We start from the raw sequence: 17,512 nt of genomic DNA, 5'->3' as shown, positions 1-17,512 counted from the left end.
AATGCTTCCTGCTAAACAGTCTGACCCAACCTTTCAACCAACCATCCAAGGTGAAGTACTACTTAAGTAGTAACAGCATGCAATCTATCTACATCAGCCGCAATATTTTATTATGAGCTTAAGTAGATGACCGGATTACATTATTTTTCCATTGTTCTATACGTTTTGGGTTACCGAATGTTTATGTGTATGAAAAATACCATAAATCTCAATGAGACAACTGAAGAATCATAAAAATACAACACTTGAATTAATTTTGAAGCAAACTAGCAAAATTTCTTGATCAAATCGATCTGAAGGTCGGTGCTATATTTACTTCAACAGTTGGGTCAAAATAATAAAATCGAAGAAGTGCGGTTCCGTTCATCTGATTAAGTGACATTATTTATATTTGAAAATATATTTTTAACACGAGATTAACACGTTGAAATTTTTATAAAAGGCATAAAAATTTCGATAAATTTCCTAGACCGGGCCAGAAGTTGAACCCAGCCTCCTTCAGCATAGTCTTGCTTGGCAGTCACGCATCTTCCCACATGGCTAAGGAACGTCACCCAGAATATTTAGAAGTAGTTTCAATTGCCTCTTAAACCGGGTAGACGCGTTCATTTAAAAAAGGCATTATCAACTTCTTTCGCGCTATACCGGGCAGATGCATCCATTTAAAGAAGACGTTACCCCTCCTTTAGCCTTATACCAGACAGAAGCGTTATTTTAGAGAAGGCAGTATCAACTCCTTTCGCCATATACCGAGCAGATCCATTTAAAGAAGGCGTTACCCCTTTCCTTGCGCATTAAGCATATGCGGTATTTCGAAAAAATTCGTTTTAGGGCATTCGAAACGAAATTCCGCGGAATTTTAGTATGGCGAAATCTGATTTACTGATTTTGTTTCGTATCGTTAAATTTCAAAAATTTCGACAGAAAAATCGTTCTTTTAACGAAATTTAACGGAATTTCGAAATTTATTTTTAATAATTCCAATTTCTACATCATAAAAAAAATTCAGCTGCGCCGCACAATGAAGCCGATCAAATTCCACTCAATATTTTATACATATTAATTCTTTCATTAAATCTCACTACGTAATACAATTTTGTATCTTCAACAGAAACGCATTTAGCTTTCCGCTTGAAAATATCTTCGATGTTTTCACCTGTCATAAGACGAGTTTAAACAATCCCATTGAATTCCACCACTTAATTGTATCCTGACAGATACGTATTTCGACCTCAACAGTAAGGCCGTCTTCAGTGTCTTGTACTTGACTCGACTTCAAGTACAAGTACGAGTCAAGTACAAGACACTGAAGCCGGCCTTACTGTTGAGGTCGAAATACGTATCTGTCAGGATACAATTAAGTGGTGGAATTCAATGGGATTGTTTAAACTCGTCTTATGACAGGTGAAAACATTCCACTAAAAAGCTCAAAATAATTTTCTTATCAATTTCGATGTTTTGTTAAAAGTATTCAAGTATTAAACGTAATGCATATTTGTTAATGCAAATAATATAATAATAATATTGTTCAGTAAAAAAAATAATTTGTAATAATTTTGATTTCGTATATCATGGAAATCTATAATTTTCTCACATTTTCTAGATCCTTCAGACCCAGATTATTCAAATGCTTCAAAATCGTACCGATTTTCTGTCATTATCGTGCCGGTGCGGTGCGTTTTCCGTAGGGCAGTTTGTTGTTAGTTTGGACGTGCTGCTGCTTTTAACAGTTAATATTTAGCAATAATCGTAAATGTCTGCGTTCGAGTTGTTGGCATAAAATAAGTAATGGCCAAAGTACATGTAAGTAATGTACAAAAAGCGTATACATAGTCCAGCCATTTTTTTCTTGCACGTATTCTCAACCAACAAGTTGCATTCAAATGGAAATCCTGTCTTATCATTTCATATTGAAAATTAGCTGGATCGGACTATGGTCTCAAAAGATATGGCAAAAATACTATTTTTCCATAATACACCAGAAAGCCGCAGGTGGATTATTCAGAGTTTTTTTTTTCTAAATAATATCTGACTACACCACTGCAAGTAAAATAAAACATAGGTTTTTTAATTGCAGATTTATTTTTTTATGGTGATTCGATTATCTGGAGTGAAAATAAAATCGATACTCCGGATAATCGAGTCCAACCTGTATTTGGAAGATTATTTATTTATTCCTTTATTTATTTAGTAGGCACTCTGTGTTCGACGACCGCTACTGTGCCGAGATCTACTGTGGTATTCTCGTCTCTTAGAATCCACAAAGAATCTATTTTTAGATGACCACCTATTCTGCCGTTCTACACATAATTGTCCCATGTACATAGGAATTCCCAGCAAACATGGGACAAATATGCGTATGACGGCAGTATTGTCCATATCATCATCCATTCATTCGTCCATATTGTGAGTCCATATAGATGCTTTGTTCCGTTTGCCATGTATCGAGTCCGTTAGGGGTATGGCTCTGAAAAGAGGGTGAGATTGTCAGTCGCTGTCAGGTAGCTGTGTTGGTCAGACGCGTTCCCTATTACGCCGTACTATTGCTGCACTTCTGGCGATTGACGAGAGGTTGATGGGGGGGCTGGGAATCGAACCCATGACCATCCGCTTATGAAGCAGACGTGTAACCGACTAAGCCACGGAACCCCTATTTGGAAGATTCTGTGCCAAATTAATTAGTTTACACTGGCGATCACCTTTTCAGAGCAACCGACTAAATAGTAACAAGGCAGTCTCGGTTGAATTGTTATATGATGTCCTAGCTTTTATTTTATTGCTAAAATCAGCAAAAAACCATATTTTTAACGGAAATTTGTTCTTTATTTTGCTGAGCTGCAGAAATAACGGCTTTACAGATTCATCATGGAATACGGAACGTTTTCCGGGGCACCAGGAAATGCGAGGCAAGTAGACTGTGCCACTGTTCCACATAATCCGAGACGTTTGGCCACTGTAAGCCTACGTAATGCCTACATTAGAGTGATTCAAATTTTCACTTTTTCGCTCCCCTATGCTTAAACGATTGGTTTTGTCATTTTAATAGACCTCCTAAAGTTTTAGCTAATTTGGATGTAATTTGACTGTGCACGCGTCATCTGAAGATTGTACGGAAATTGCTATGGAAAACGCCACTTACGTGAAAGAATATTTCCTGAGGTGGCCCATAAACTATTTGAATATAATTTATATTTGAACTTTGTAGAATGCTTTTTAAGCTGAAAGTCAGTGGTTGTTGCGAAACGATCTGACTGTTGTAAGTAAAGTTATAAAGAAAACAAAAATGCTCTTTATTGATATTGATGTTATTCTTTTACATGTTAAATTGAATTTCACACGATTCAGTATTTCCGTAATAACTTTTCATGCCAGCATCAAATGGTTTCGCAACAAAGACGATCTGTTTCCTGGCTAAATTGTCTATATTGGCAGTGTATTCATGTATTTTTAAGCTTAGTGGGCAACGCTGCGAAACGGTTTTCCACAAAAGTTACTGTTTTCATAGTAATTTTCATACAAACTTCAAACTGCATGTGCTCAGTCAAATTACAACCAAATTAGCTAAAAATTTAGGAAAACTATTTTAATATTAAATGCCATCGTTTAAGCATAAGGAAACGAAAAATTCAAAATTTGAATCACTCTAGCCTACATGCAGATAGCGTGAAAATGTTGCTAGAGTCAGCGCATCCCAGGGATATTATTGTTAAGGTTCAAGCCCCACGGCAGCGCACCAAAGAATTTGTGAAAAAGTGATTAAACGAAAAAAGGTTTTCAGTCACGATTTTCGTTTATCTTCCACGGCAAACTTTATAAAAAAGTGATGGATGAAAAATGACCCTCACCATAACAACGTAAAAAAAATACTTTAAATTATAAAGTAATATTTCCAATAGACCTTAGCAATTAAAAAAAATAATCCAGTTTTGTATTGCAATCAACAGCTTTCATACTGCTTAGATCTGTTGAAAACACCATTTTGAAAAGTTTTACAGATTCAATAAATCTTCATGAATTTGGTCGAAAAATTACCTGGAGACTTTATTTAAGATAAAATGGAGTAGTGGCACTTTGAATCTGTAATTTTTTTCGTGATGGTGAACAGATATAATCAATATGAAATTTGTTGGTAATATTGAGCGATATTAAGCGATGAATATTTTCACGTTGTTTATGGTGGGGCATATTTTTGAAATTAGTGAATAGATCCAAAATGATCTGTTACTCACCTATGTCCTTTTGTAAAATTAAGTCACATTTTCCTTATGGCATTTGGGTAACAATTATATAGAATAAAATCAGTAGTGATTCAGTTTGATTCATTAGTGATTCATTTCAAATTTTCGATCACTATTCTACTTTCAATCTGGAGCAAAATAGAACGAACTCGTTTGTTTCCCCAACACATGTTTTTAACCCTTAAATGCGCAATGTTGTTTTAAAACAACAAACCGAAAATACGTTTAATGTTAATAATTTCAATGGATATTCACGTTAAAAATATTTCCGCGCCTTTCCGCCTTGCGCCTTTAAGGGTTAAAATTTTCAATTAAATAAAATCATTATGTTGCTGCCAAGAAAGGCGCCGTAATTGCAAAGTTGGTTGATCCGTAGATAAAACGACGCATTCATAAACCAAAATATTTGAAACTCGTGATTCATTGGTGGTTCAAATCTGCAGAAAATATAACCACATATAACTGAGCGTTTTGCCAGTTTTAAGTTTTTGACAGTTGACTGGTGTCTGAAACTAAAATGTTTCAGATTCATATTCAAAATGAGCATTGCTGGTTTTGCTCAAAGCCAGTTACATTCAATAAAAATTATGCTCTACTGATGCCGGAAAGGTCAATGGGGAGGGGGTAATCTTTATACATATCTTCTATATACATATACATACATATGTATATACATAAAAATGAATTTCTGTCTGTCTGAACCTTATAGACTCGGAAACTACTGAACCGATCGGCGTGAAAATTTGTATGCAGAGGTTTTTGGGGCCGGGGAAGGTTCTTAAGATGGTTCGAGGCCCATCCCTTCTTTGGAAAGGGGGGCTCCCATACAAATGAAACAGAAATTTCGACATAACTCGATAACTTTTTGTTGTCGCATCCAAATTTTATTTTAGAAGAAAAAATTCTAGGGAGGGCAAACTTTTTTATATATTTGTATCGACCTTATTTGACTCTAAAATATTAAACAAAATTATTTTCAACGCGGATTTTTTTTTGTTCATTTTTTGCATTATCTATTTAATAAAAATTCCGCGAAAAATAAATCAAATTTCGTTTCGTTTCGAAAAATTTCGAATCAAATGGACCTTGATTTCGTTTCGTTTCGAAGTTTCGGAAGAAAATTTGAATTTCGTTTCGTTTCGTTCCGATCCAACAGTAGCATTTCTAATTTCGTTTCGTTTCGTTTCGTCAGGAAAAAATGTTTTATCGCATACCCTTATTGCGCATTATTCCGGACAGACGCGTTCTTTTCGAGAAGGCATTATCAACTCCTTTCACGTCATACCGAGCAGATGTATCCATTTGAAGAAGGCGTTACCCCTGTCTTCGCTTTATACCGGGCAGACGCGTTCTTTTAAAGAAGGCATTATCAACTCCATTCGCCTTATACCAGGGAGACGCATCCATTCATAGAAGGCGTTACCCCTGCATTCGCCTTATACCGGGCAGATGCATCCATTTAAAGAAGGCACCCGATGGGTTCGGGTTTGAAAAAATAGTACAATATCGGGTTTGGATCGGGTACGGGTTTGTGAGACAAAAAATCGGGTCCGGGTCGGGTACGGGTTTAAGATATAAAATACTGAAAATTATTTTATTCAGTTTTGTTAATTGTGAGGCTAGTTTGTTATTTGGGCTTTTTTTTCAATTTGAAGAGAACCAGGAAATAACTAGTTTGAATCTTTCGAGGAAAACTTTTGTGCGGGCGTAAATAATTAAATTATGTCGGGTTTGGGTCGAGTACGGGTTTACGAATGCAAAAATTCTAGGGAACGGGTCGGGTTCGGGTTTGCAGCAGAAATCGGTAAATATTTGAATGATAATTATTCTAACTGAATTCCGCCAAATGGCATTCCGCGGAATGATTTTCGGTGAAAAGGTACATTCCGTGAATTGTCTTTCGGAAAAAAAGGTGCATTCCGCGAAATGTGTTTCGGAGAGTTGATACATTCCGCGGAATGTCGCACCGCGAAATATTTTTCGGCGAAATAGTATACAACCGGATGTGACCTATGCAACTTCTATTTTATTAACTTGTATGAATATTTTTATGTACAACAGTTTTAGCATTTTATAATCTGATCTTTAGAGGTTTATTAGTATTATTGTTGTTGTCTTTATTAAAGACACTTGCAGCCTTCGACAGACTCGTCTCTGTAGAACAGGTTCTTGATTATAGTTAATATAGACTAAGTGATTCGCTGATAGCTTCGCTTTTATATATTTTTTTAACAATATCGATGGCTTAAATTAAATGTTAATATGATATTTAAAAACTTAAACACAAGGCAAGATCGCGTTCAGATAATTTTTTTACCAATATCTTTCCGACCTGTGGCCTTATTTCAGCATGATTATAACCCTGACATCCGTGATTATAAATTAACATGAGGTGAAGAAAATTAAGATAACTAATAGACTTGCAACATAGAAAAGTACAGTAGCCGTTCGATAACTGCAACGCATTCTAGACGTCAAACGGTTGTCTATCGACGTCAGATGCAATAAAAGTGCATCTAAATGTGCAGCGGAATGCAGCTGTCATTGAGTTTGACATCAGTTTGAAGTTTAGCGTTCCGATAATTGCAAAACTGTTGCAACTATCGAATTGCAGTTAAAAAGCATTGCAGTTAAATGACTTGCAGTTACCGAACGTCTACTGCATTCAAATTCAAAATCAGTTCCTCTACTCTGGAGCCACAGTTCAAAGTATATAAAAATAATCACAAACTTAAACAAACTTAAATTATTCAAATCATAAAATTCACGGTTTAACCTATTGATCATTCCCTACAATAATCACATGAGGCAAAACAATCTGAGCCTAAAAATAGATTTAAAAAATTCTTCAAAAATTACCTGTTAGTGGATTTCTACATCGTAGTAGTTGAATAGCATGCTCGTTAACTATAGTTTCGTAAATATTACGTCAATTGTGCTGAACTTATGTTGTTTTGTTTTTATCGCAATAAAAACAAACTACCGCAATAATAGGACGCAGTTACTTATCGTTGCGAAATTTTTTGAAGGTCAGTCCTATTGCTGCGGTATTGCATGTAATTCTTATGGAGAGTGATACCGCAACAATAGGACCTTAGCACTACCGCAATAATAGACTCAAAGGATTCAAATTTTTAACGAAAAATGTTGATTTAAAAATTCGTTTATCACCTTAGATACGATACTGGGAAGGATTTATTCATTTTGGCAAAACGCTTCAGAACCGCATGATATGTACTTCAACAGCTTTCAGAACTTTCTCTGGATAGACTGTATCTGACATAAGCAGCTGGCTCCATGTTTAGTAAACGGTGATTGCACTCAGAAACAGGTCAGGAGCCAGGCGGAAATTGGTAATAGCTAAGAACTGCTGGCTTTATTTTATTTTATCATCAGACTAAGGCCGGAGTGGCCTGTGCTGCACATAAAAGACTTCTCCATTCAGCTCGGTTCATGGCTGCACTTCGCCAACCACGCAGTCTGCGGAGGGTCCGCAAGTCGTCCTCCACCTGATCGATCCACCTTGCCCGCTGTGCACCTCGCCTTCTTGTTCCCGTCGGATCGTTGTCGAGAACCATTTTCACCGGATTACTGTCCGACATTCTGGCTACGTGCCCGGCCCACCGCAGTCTTCCGATTTTCGCGGTGTGAACGATGGATGGTTCTCCCAACAGCTGATGCAACTCGTGGTTCATTCGCCTCCTCCACGTACCGTCCGCCATCTGCAACCCACCATAGATGGTACGCAACACTTTCCTTTCGAAAACTCCCGCGTTGCGCGTTGGTCCTCCACGAGCATCGTCCAGGTCTCGTGTCCGTAGAGAACTACCGGTCTTATAAGCGTTTTGTAGATAGTCAGTTTGGTACGGCGGCGAACTCCATTCGATCGAAGCGTCTTGCGGAGTCCAAAGTACGTACGATTTCCAGCCACTATGCGTCTCCGAATTTCTCTGCTGGTATCGTTATCGGCGGTCACCAGTGAGCCCAAGTACACGAATTCTCCAACCACCTCGATTTCGTTACCACCGATAGAAACTCGTGGTGGGTGGCTCACATTGACCTCTCTTGAGCCTCTTCCTATCATGTACTTCGTCTTCGACGTGTTGATGACTAGTCCAATCCGTTTAGCTTCGCTTTTCAGTCTGATGTAGGCTTCCTCCATCCTCTCAAAGTTACGTGCCATGATATCAATGTCGTCGGCGAAACCAAATAACTGGACGGACTTCATGAAAATCGTACCACTCGTGTCAATCCCTGCCCTTCGTACTACTCCTCCAAAGCGATGTTGAATAGCAGACACGAAAGACCATCACCTTGCCGTAACCCTCTACGGGTTTCGAAGGGACTCGAGAATGCCCTGAAACTCGAACTACGCACATCACCCGATCCATCGTCGCCTTGATCAACCGTATCAGTTTATCCGGAAATCCGTTTTCGTGCATTAGCTGCCATAGCTGGTCCCGATCGATTGTATCATATGCGGCTTTGAAGTCGATAAATAGATGATGTGTGGGCACGTTGTATTCGCGGCATTTCTGCAATACCTGACGTATGGCGAACACCTGGTCTGTGGTAGAGCGTTCACCCATAAATCCCGCCTGGTACTGCCCCACGAACTCTCTTGCAATTGGTGTTAGTCGACGGCATAAAATTTGAGAGAGTACCTTGTAGGCGGCGTTCAGCAATGTGATTGCGCGGTAGTTGCTACAATCCAGCTTATCGCCCTTTTGTAGATGGGACACACGACACCTTCCATCCACTCCTGCGGCAGAACCTCATCCTCCCAAACCTTGGTAATCACCCAGTACAGCGCTCTAGCCAGTGCTTCACCACCGTGTTTAAACAGCTCTCCTGGTAGTTGGTCAACTCCAGGGCTTTGTTGTTTTCTCAGCCGGCCGATCTCCTCCTGGATTTCCTGGAGATTCGGAGCCGGAAGTCGCATGTCCTGCGCGCGTGCTCCTAGGTTCATTACCATACCGCCACCGTTGTCTGCCATATCGCCATTCAGGTGCTCTTCGTAGTGCTGCCGCCACCTTTGGATCACCTCACGCTCGTTCGTAAGAAGGTTCCCGTTTATGTCCTTACACATATCGGGCTGTGGCACGTGGCCCTTACGTGAACGGTTCAACTTCTCATAGAACTTTCGTGCGTTATTAGCGCGGTACAGTTCCTCCGTCTCTTCACGGTCTCGATCTTCCTGCTGGCGCTTTTTCCTCCGGAAAATCGAGTTTTGTCTGTTCCGCGCCCGTTTGTATCGTGCCTCGTTCGCCCTCGTGCGGTGTTGCAGCAATCTCGCCCATGCTGCATTCTTCTCCTCAACTAACTGCTCACATTCGCCGTCATACCAGTCGTTTCTCTGATCCGGAGCCACCGTGCCTAGTGCAGCGGTTGCGGTGCTTCCAATGGCGGATCGAATATCTCTCCAGCCATCTTCAAGAGATGCTGCGCCTAGCTGCTCTTCCGTTGGGAGTGCCACTTCCAGCTGCTGCGCGTAGTCTTGGGCTAGTCTACCGTCTTGTAGCCGCCCAATGTTAAGCCGCGGCGGACGACTCCGACGCGTGTTGATCACCGTCGAGAGTTTTGAGCGCAGACATACTGAGACGAGGTAGTGGTCGGATTCAATATTCGCACTGCGGTAAGTGCGTACGTTCGTGATGTCGGAGAAGAATTTGCCGAGAACTGCTGGCGCGTGTGATGAAACTCGTTTGATCTGCCTCAGCATCAGGGAGCTGCATCAGTACTGGACGAATAATCACCGAAAAGTTTAGTTGGGCCTCCATTCCATGTAGCGAAAAAATGAATTGTACGCGGGAGTAGCTTCAACAAAGATCGTGTTCGTACTGTTCCACTTTCGGATGGATATCTGCTGTTGCGTCAGGAGAACTCCGGTAGACGTTGCGTTTGGTTTGAGAGCAAGACGGATTTTAGCAAGAATCGGGAAAAGAACAAATTTTTCTTCAAACTTTGAAAGCATTAGCGCTAATATTTTGAAAACCATAGGTGAGAATCTAGTTTGTAAAAATCAGAAAAAATATGACGGATCGAAAAGCACGTCCATCTCCAGCTATGGCACACTTCGCCCTCCTTTTCAAGTTGGGAGGAAATACGTATCTACTGAGACGAAAAATGTAGATGAATTGTAACAAAAAATCGTGGTTTTGTACTTGTGTATTTCTGCTAGAACTCAAATAAAAAATTTATGAATTTTAGACATCTATTTTTAAAAGACTATTTTACCCCACTCCCCGAATAAAAATTCCTTGAAGAAAAACTTTAAAACTTCGACAGTTTTATCCAGATCGGACAACATCAATACCAATAGGGTCGAATTTTTTGGGAACTTGCTTTTATATACACAGTGCTGCAAAGATTGTAATTTTCTTAGATGTTCTTGAGTTGGCGCCCCTGAATTAGGGGAAATGTTTCGATCTCCATCTCACTGTAAATATATCCATCTCATCGCTAAACAAAGAAATACGGCACCAAATTCGTCGCTTCTTTTTGTCAATATGCGTGCTCACTGCTGTAAACAATCACAAAAGTAATAAACAAACCAAATTCCTTTCCATTGCTTTGTTTTTGATGGGATGGAAATAGGAGCTATGAGATGAAGTGGCGAACCGTTCCCCTATATATCAAATGGAAGCTTTTCAGTTCCTTTATTGCCCTACGGGTTAATGCTTCAACAAGCTTCAATTGGCCATAATTTATGCATCATGCTGTAATGCATGTTTTATTCCATCACCAACATCGGTTCGGTTTGACACTAGTACTTTGGCTGCCAGGTCGAAGTAACCTACATGTGAGTCACGCGAACAGTAACGACATTAGCAATCTTATACTTTTGAATCAACTGTTTTACTACTTCCTACCAAATTGGAGAACATCGTTGCAACGTCCCTTGGAGAGGGGGTCGCGCTTCTCGCGAACTGTCTCTTAAATCCAGTTAAAAATATTACTAAACTACGTGTGTACTACTGAAGGATCTCTCCCTAACGTTTTTTTTTTCGAATTTTCAAAAGAACTGTTTCCAAATTTCCACGGAAAATTCTTCTAAATATCTATGAGTTTTGAATTCCTACGGAATGTTCTTTCGAACTAATTCGAGAAATCCTTTTAAATTTTTACAAGAAATTCTTCTGAATTTTTATTTAAAAAGTGTACCCCAATATAGAAGAGACAGATGTAGTTCTACGTCAAAAATATATTTGAATATCCACAGAAAATTATATCGTATTTCCATGGGAAATTCTTTTTAATTTCCACAATGAATGCTTGCAAATCTTCAAAACACTTCATTCAAAACTCCACCTTGGTATGTGAAACTTGCTACTCGATTTATTTAGGATAATGTCGTAAGAGCTCGATATCATTCAGTACTGTACAACGTTGTCTTTTGCATTGCTTATACACTGCCCCTATTCGCATAAGCGGCACATGTTAATTTTCTTCAACTTGAGAAATATACCGTAGAATTTTTCAAACTTGTTTCACATGGAGAAATACAAAAAAATCTAATAAATTGATAAAACCTGTTAGTAATCTTTTTGAAAAATTGGCATAATATTTTTTATCTGTATACATTGCTAGGGAACTATTAAATGGACCATAATTATATTTATTTTATTGTGCAAAAGTGAATCAAAATCTGGAATGTCACTGTTATGCGAATAAATAGCAAGATGGGATAACACAAGTTGGTTTTGATTTTCAAATTTTAAGAACAAAGCCTGTAAATTTATCATTTTTTTTTTTTTTGAGATGTGATTTTAAGATTATTTCTGGAAGAAAATCGTCAAAAATCGTCATGAGACTCTAATGCGAATCGAGTCAGTACATAGTTAGCAACGTTCAATTCAGAAGACTTAGTATGCTGCCGAATCTCATGCAACAGCTGCGACTTCGACAGAATCCTCATTTGGTAAAACAGCTTCATCAAAATTAGCATCAATCCAGAGTTCTTTTTATGTAGTACATAATACACTACAATTCCTTAAATTCTTCTATCTTTCAGCACCCTGGAGCAATCTTGGTGGCAATCGGAGAACGGCAAGGAGAATGTCACAATCCAGCTGGATCTGGAGGCGGAGTTTCACTTTACCCATCTGATCATTGTGTTTGCAACGTTCCGGCCGGCAGCGATGTTGATTGAACGATCGTACGATTTCGGGAAAACATGGCACGTTTATCGGTACTTTGCGCACAACTGCCGATCGGCATTCCCGGGTGCACCAACGATCGGCAAGAACATAACCGATGTGATCTGTGATCATCGCTACTCGGGTGTCGAGCCATCGAAGAACGGTGAAGTCATCTATCGAGTGCTGCCACCGATGCACATTGAGAACCCGTATGCAGAACACGTGCAGAACATGTTGAAAATGACCAATCTGCGAATAAACTTCACGAGATTACATACCTTAGGTGACACACTGCTGGATGACCGCCAAGAGATTCAGGAGAAGTACTACTATGCAATTTCCAACATGATCGTGCGAGGTTCGTGTTCTTGCTATGGGCATGCTTCGAGGTGTCTTCCTTTGGAAGGAGTGAGAAACACCATTGACATGGTGCATGGGCGTTGCGAATGTACACACAATACGAAGGGTTTGAACTGTGAGGAATGTGAGGACTTTTTCAACGATCTGCCATGGAAGCCCGCGTTAGGAAAGCAGACGAATGCCTGTAAAAGTGAGTTGACAAAGTGTTAGAAATAATCATGGTTTTTATGTTTGGAATATATTTCACAGAGTGTCACTGTAATAATCACGCTACAAGCTGCCATTTTGACCAGGCGGTTTACGAACACTCGGGTCGTGTGAGCGGAGGGGTATGCGATAATTGTCAGCACAACACTCAGGGTTACCACTGCGAGGAGTGCTCTCCATTTTTCTATCGAGATCCTCTGGAGGATATCCAAAGTCCATATGTATGTAAACCATGCGATTGTGATCCGAGGGGATCTCTGGATGATGGAATATGCGACTCGATAGCCGATGAGGAGAACGGGGTTGAAGCTGGGGCTTGTCACTGTAAGAAGAATATTAATGGGCGGCGTTGCGATCAGTGCAAGGAAGGATTCTGGAACTTTGACGAGAGCAACCCGGATGGATGTCAAACTTGTTCGTGCAATATTCTCGGTACGGTGGACAATGCTGGATGTAATGTGCACACCGGAGAGTGCATTTGCAAACGGTTGGTCACTGGCCGCGATTGTAACCAGTGTATTCCGGAGACCTATGGACTATCGGATAGTCACGAAGGTTGCACTATGTGTAACTGCCATCCGGGTGGGTCTTTAGATAATAATTGCGATGTCATTACTGGGCAGTGCCGTTGTCGGCCACACATGCAGGGAAGGGATTGTAGCGAACCAAAGCAACATTATTTTATTCCAACCTTGCACAAGGTTCTGGAGGCGGAATTCCCTGGAACGGTGAGTTACTCTAGTACTTTATAGAAGATCAGCAAAGATATGAAATACCTATTTTTACTTCCAGATTTGTGATCATCACTCTTCAGTTGGAGTAAGTATGATAGCAAGCATTGTTGAACTTTGAGAACGTAGACTTATGCATTCTTGCTTCGCAGAACTGCTCTGCAGTTATTCGAGAACATCCTCATGGCTACCCACCAACATGGACTGGTCCCGGATTTATCCGAGCTTATGAAGGAACCGAGCTGAAATTCACAGTTGACGATATTCCGAAAACAATGAATTACGACGTGATTGTACGATATTCGCCACAAATGAAAGGAGACTGGGAGGACATTCGTACGACAGTTATCCGACCTGACGAGTACGATCCAGACGGTCCATGTGCCAACTCACATCCGGAATACGAACGAGAATTCCACACAATATTGTCCGAATATGAGACAAGTTCCGTGGCGTTGAAAGATGTTTGTCTGGAAACTGGAAAAACGTACAAATTTATCGTATCCTTCCTTAGACACGATCCGCACAGGGACAACGGTGCGGCACAAATTCTAATCGATTCGGTAAGAAATCGCACGGAAGCAAATATTTAAACGAAAGTTCAATCTTTTTTTTTAATTGTAGATTGTGTTGGTTCCCAGAATAGAAGTAACACCTATTTTCCATGGCTCACCGCAAGCTGAAGTCAGATACCGCGAGTACGAGAACCTGGGGTGCAACCAAACGTATTACGATGTGAATTACGACTCGGAAGCTCGGCCGGAGTGTAAGGATCTACTCAACATGGTCAGTGTTTTTGTGTTCAACGGAGCTACACGTAAGTACTTTGCATGTGATGTGCAAAATCACTTCCTCAGTCCATACCCTACAAATATCAACCACCAGCGGCAGACCTTCAACCAATTGAAGTCGCACACACTTAATTACATCATGTATCTTATCATGAGACGATTTTCTAAATCAGCACGCATGGCTGTAGGTAGTGAGTAGAGCTCGTTATCTAATAAACAAACCGAACCATAATACAGTCAATAACAGGCGGTCAGAGAGACCACAGCGAAAATAATGTCCCAAGTCGATGTTCGGTTGCTCTTGTTCTGTTGCTTCACCACTCTGTTATCCGAGATCCCTTATTCCTACGGCCAGGATATCAGCATCGGAGACATAGAGCTTGAAAAACCTGGTTTGATGACCTCATGGTTATTCTTTACTGAGTTAAAAAATCCTTCATCATCATAAACGTCCTAAGTCAGTGACCCTCAGCCGTTTTGTGCATTTTTCCTCAAACCTTTAACAAACTTGTAGCTAAGTGGAAGCTTAGTGCTATAACCACCTGCATTGGGTTATTTAATGACGACAACATTAATAATCTCTCGTCCATCTACAAACTAAAAGAAAAGCTTATTTTTACTGAATGAGAAGCAATCTACAGATAAAAACGCCAAAATGGATGAGGATCGCTGCACTACATTTTCATTTTTGCCTTTCTCATATTTGGTATTTCGATTTAGAATGGCAAAAATATTTCTAAATTTTTTATCATAATAATTTTGAAGGCAAATTTTGTAGTCTCTAAAGCTAAGCAAATATAAATACCGCTTTGTGTTCCTTTTCTAGCATGTGAGTGTAACCCAACCGGATCGACGACGAAGAAATGCGAGGAATTTGGCGGATACTGTGCGTGCAAAACCAATGTTGTTGGCCGACAGTGTGACAAATGCGCGCCGGGTACGTACGGATTCGGACCGGAGGGATGTAAAGCATGCGATTGTAATAGCATTGGTTCGAAGGACAACGATTGCGATCTGGTGACCGGCCAGTGCAACTGTCACCCAAATACCTACGGTCGGGAGTGCGATCAGTGCCAACCTGGATTCTGGAACTTCCCGAACTGTCAGATGTGCGAATGTAACGGACATACGCCGACATGTAATTCCAAAACCGGAGAATGCTTCCAGTGCCAGGACTTTACACAGGGCTGGAAGTGCGATAGCTGCTTGGATGGTTATTACGGAAACCCACTGCTGGGTTCCGAAATTGGTTGCCGTCCTTGCCGTTGCCCCGACACGATTGCTTCTGGACACTCTTATGCTAGGGAGTGCTTTTTGGAACCAAAAGCGAACGATGTCGCTTGTTTGTGTGACGAAGGTTACGCCGGGGCAAAATGTGATGTCTGTGCTGACAATTACTTCGGAAATCCTGAACGGCCAGGAGGGGTATGTCAATCGTGCGACTGTAGCAAAAACGTCGACCTAAATAAGCCGGGCAATTGTGATCCCAAATCAGGGCAATGTCTTCAATGTTTATACGATACAGAGGGCGATCATTGCGAGTTCTGTCGGAATGGATTTTATGGTAACGCTCTGGAACAGAATTGCCGTTCTTGCGACTGTAATGTGCTCGGGACGAACCAAACAGTTCAACATTGCGATCGGTTCACGGGACAATGCCCGTGCTTAGCAAATGTGCGTGGTCAACATTGCGAGGAGTGTATCGAGAACCACTGGAAGATCGCAAGCGGAGAGGGATGTGAGGCGTGTAGTTGCGATCCAGTGGGATCAGTTAACGAGCAATGCAATCCTGTGAGTGGATTTTTATTTATTAACTTGGAATGTTTTGAAATATTGAACCTTGTTCTGTTTTTCAGTATGATGGGCAATGTACTTGTAAGCAAGGTTTCGGCGGACGACAGTGCAATCAATGCGAGTCCAATTTCTGGGGTAATCCTAACGTTTATTGCCATGGTGAGTATCCAAATGATAGTTCCATACATAGGGTAAGGTTTAAGTCGAACGACAACGATTTTACAATTCGTTTTAGCTTGTGATTGCAATCCATACGGATCCGCTACTCACCAGTGTAATCGCGAGACTGGGCAGTGCGTCTGTAACGCAGGCATCGGCGGCTATAAGTGCGACCAATGTGCTCGTGGATATCTCGGAGAAGCTCCGTATTGCGAACCATGCGGGGAATGTTTTGACAACTGGGATATGATACTGGACGGTTTGAAAGAGGAAACAAATCGCACGATCGAAGAGGCCAAGGCCATCAAAACTCTCGGAGCAACGGGCGCGTACAAGAAAGAGTTCGATTCGATGGGAAAGAAAATCGACATTATTAAGGGACTGCTAACAAACACAATTTCTGACCGCGAAATAACCACTATCGATGATCGGATAGCACTGGTTCGAGAACATTTGAAAACTTCACTACAAGCGCTAGAGGAATCGGAAAAGCGCTTGCAAGATACGGACGCAACAATCAACTATGCCAACATTGAGATTGATAATTTAAGAAAGCGTACCGAAGAAGTAAAGCAGTTGTCGGACTATCTGAAGGACAATGCGACCAAACTGCAGGAAGGAAACATTGAAGGGGCGTTGAACTTGACGAGGGATGCTTGGAATCGGGTAACACTACTCGGTGAAACCAACATGGAAATCCAAGAGCTCAACGATAATGCCGAAAGGCAATGCAAGCGAACAGAAGTTCTACTTAAGAAGCAACAGGAACATTTCGATTATCTACATGACACCAACGAGGCGTCATTTTTGAAGTACCAAAACGAACTGGACATGTTGAATGCCAACATTCCCGATCTGAACGAACGAATTTGCGACAAACGAGGAGACCCTTGTGACGAGTACTGCGGTGGAGCCGGATGCAATGCATGTGGTGGATTAACGTGCGAAAAGGGCGCATTAACAAAATCGGAGAAGGCACTACAGTATGCTAAAAAGACCGAGCAGACTATCAAGGAAAAGGAAGAACTGGCTGACGATATTTTGCGATCGGTAAGTAGATTCGACGATTCGTCAAATTAATTAAAACTAAA

General features: G+C 40.8%; 1 protein-coding gene across 5 annotated transcripts in view; it reads left to right on the top strand.

The window, feature by feature from the left end:
- Positions 1-17,512, top strand: part of LOC134223813 (laminin subunit beta-1) — a 74,598-nt gene that overhangs the window by 42,628 nt on the left and 14,458 nt on the right. For all 5 annotated transcript variants that reach the window (XM_062703018.1, XM_062703017.1, XM_062703020.1 and 2 more), the window contains 8 exons: positions 12,253-12,929; positions 12,989-13,674; positions 13,739-13,765; positions 13,830-14,240; positions 14,302-14,494; positions 15,295-16,259; positions 16,325-16,421; positions 16,498-17,471. In XM_062703018.1, coding sequence (XP_062559002.1) covers positions 12,253-12,929; positions 12,989-13,674; positions 13,739-13,765; positions 13,830-14,240; positions 14,302-14,494; positions 15,295-16,259; positions 16,325-16,421; positions 16,498-17,471 — 4,030 coding nt within the window. The remainder of the gene's footprint in view (positions 1-12,252; positions 12,930-12,988; positions 13,675-13,738; positions 13,766-13,829; positions 14,241-14,301; positions 14,495-15,294; positions 16,260-16,324; positions 16,422-16,497; positions 17,472-17,512) is intronic.

The sequence above is a fragment of the Armigeres subalbatus genome, chromosome 3 (assembly GCF_024139115.2).
Source record: "Armigeres subalbatus isolate Guangzhou_Male chromosome 3, GZ_Asu_2, whole genome shotgun sequence".
Classification (NCBI taxonomy): domain Eukaryota; kingdom Metazoa; phylum Arthropoda; class Insecta; order Diptera; family Culicidae; genus Armigeres; species Armigeres subalbatus.
Note: the sequence above shows the minus strand (reverse complement) of the source record. Positions and strands in the feature narration are given on the sequence as shown.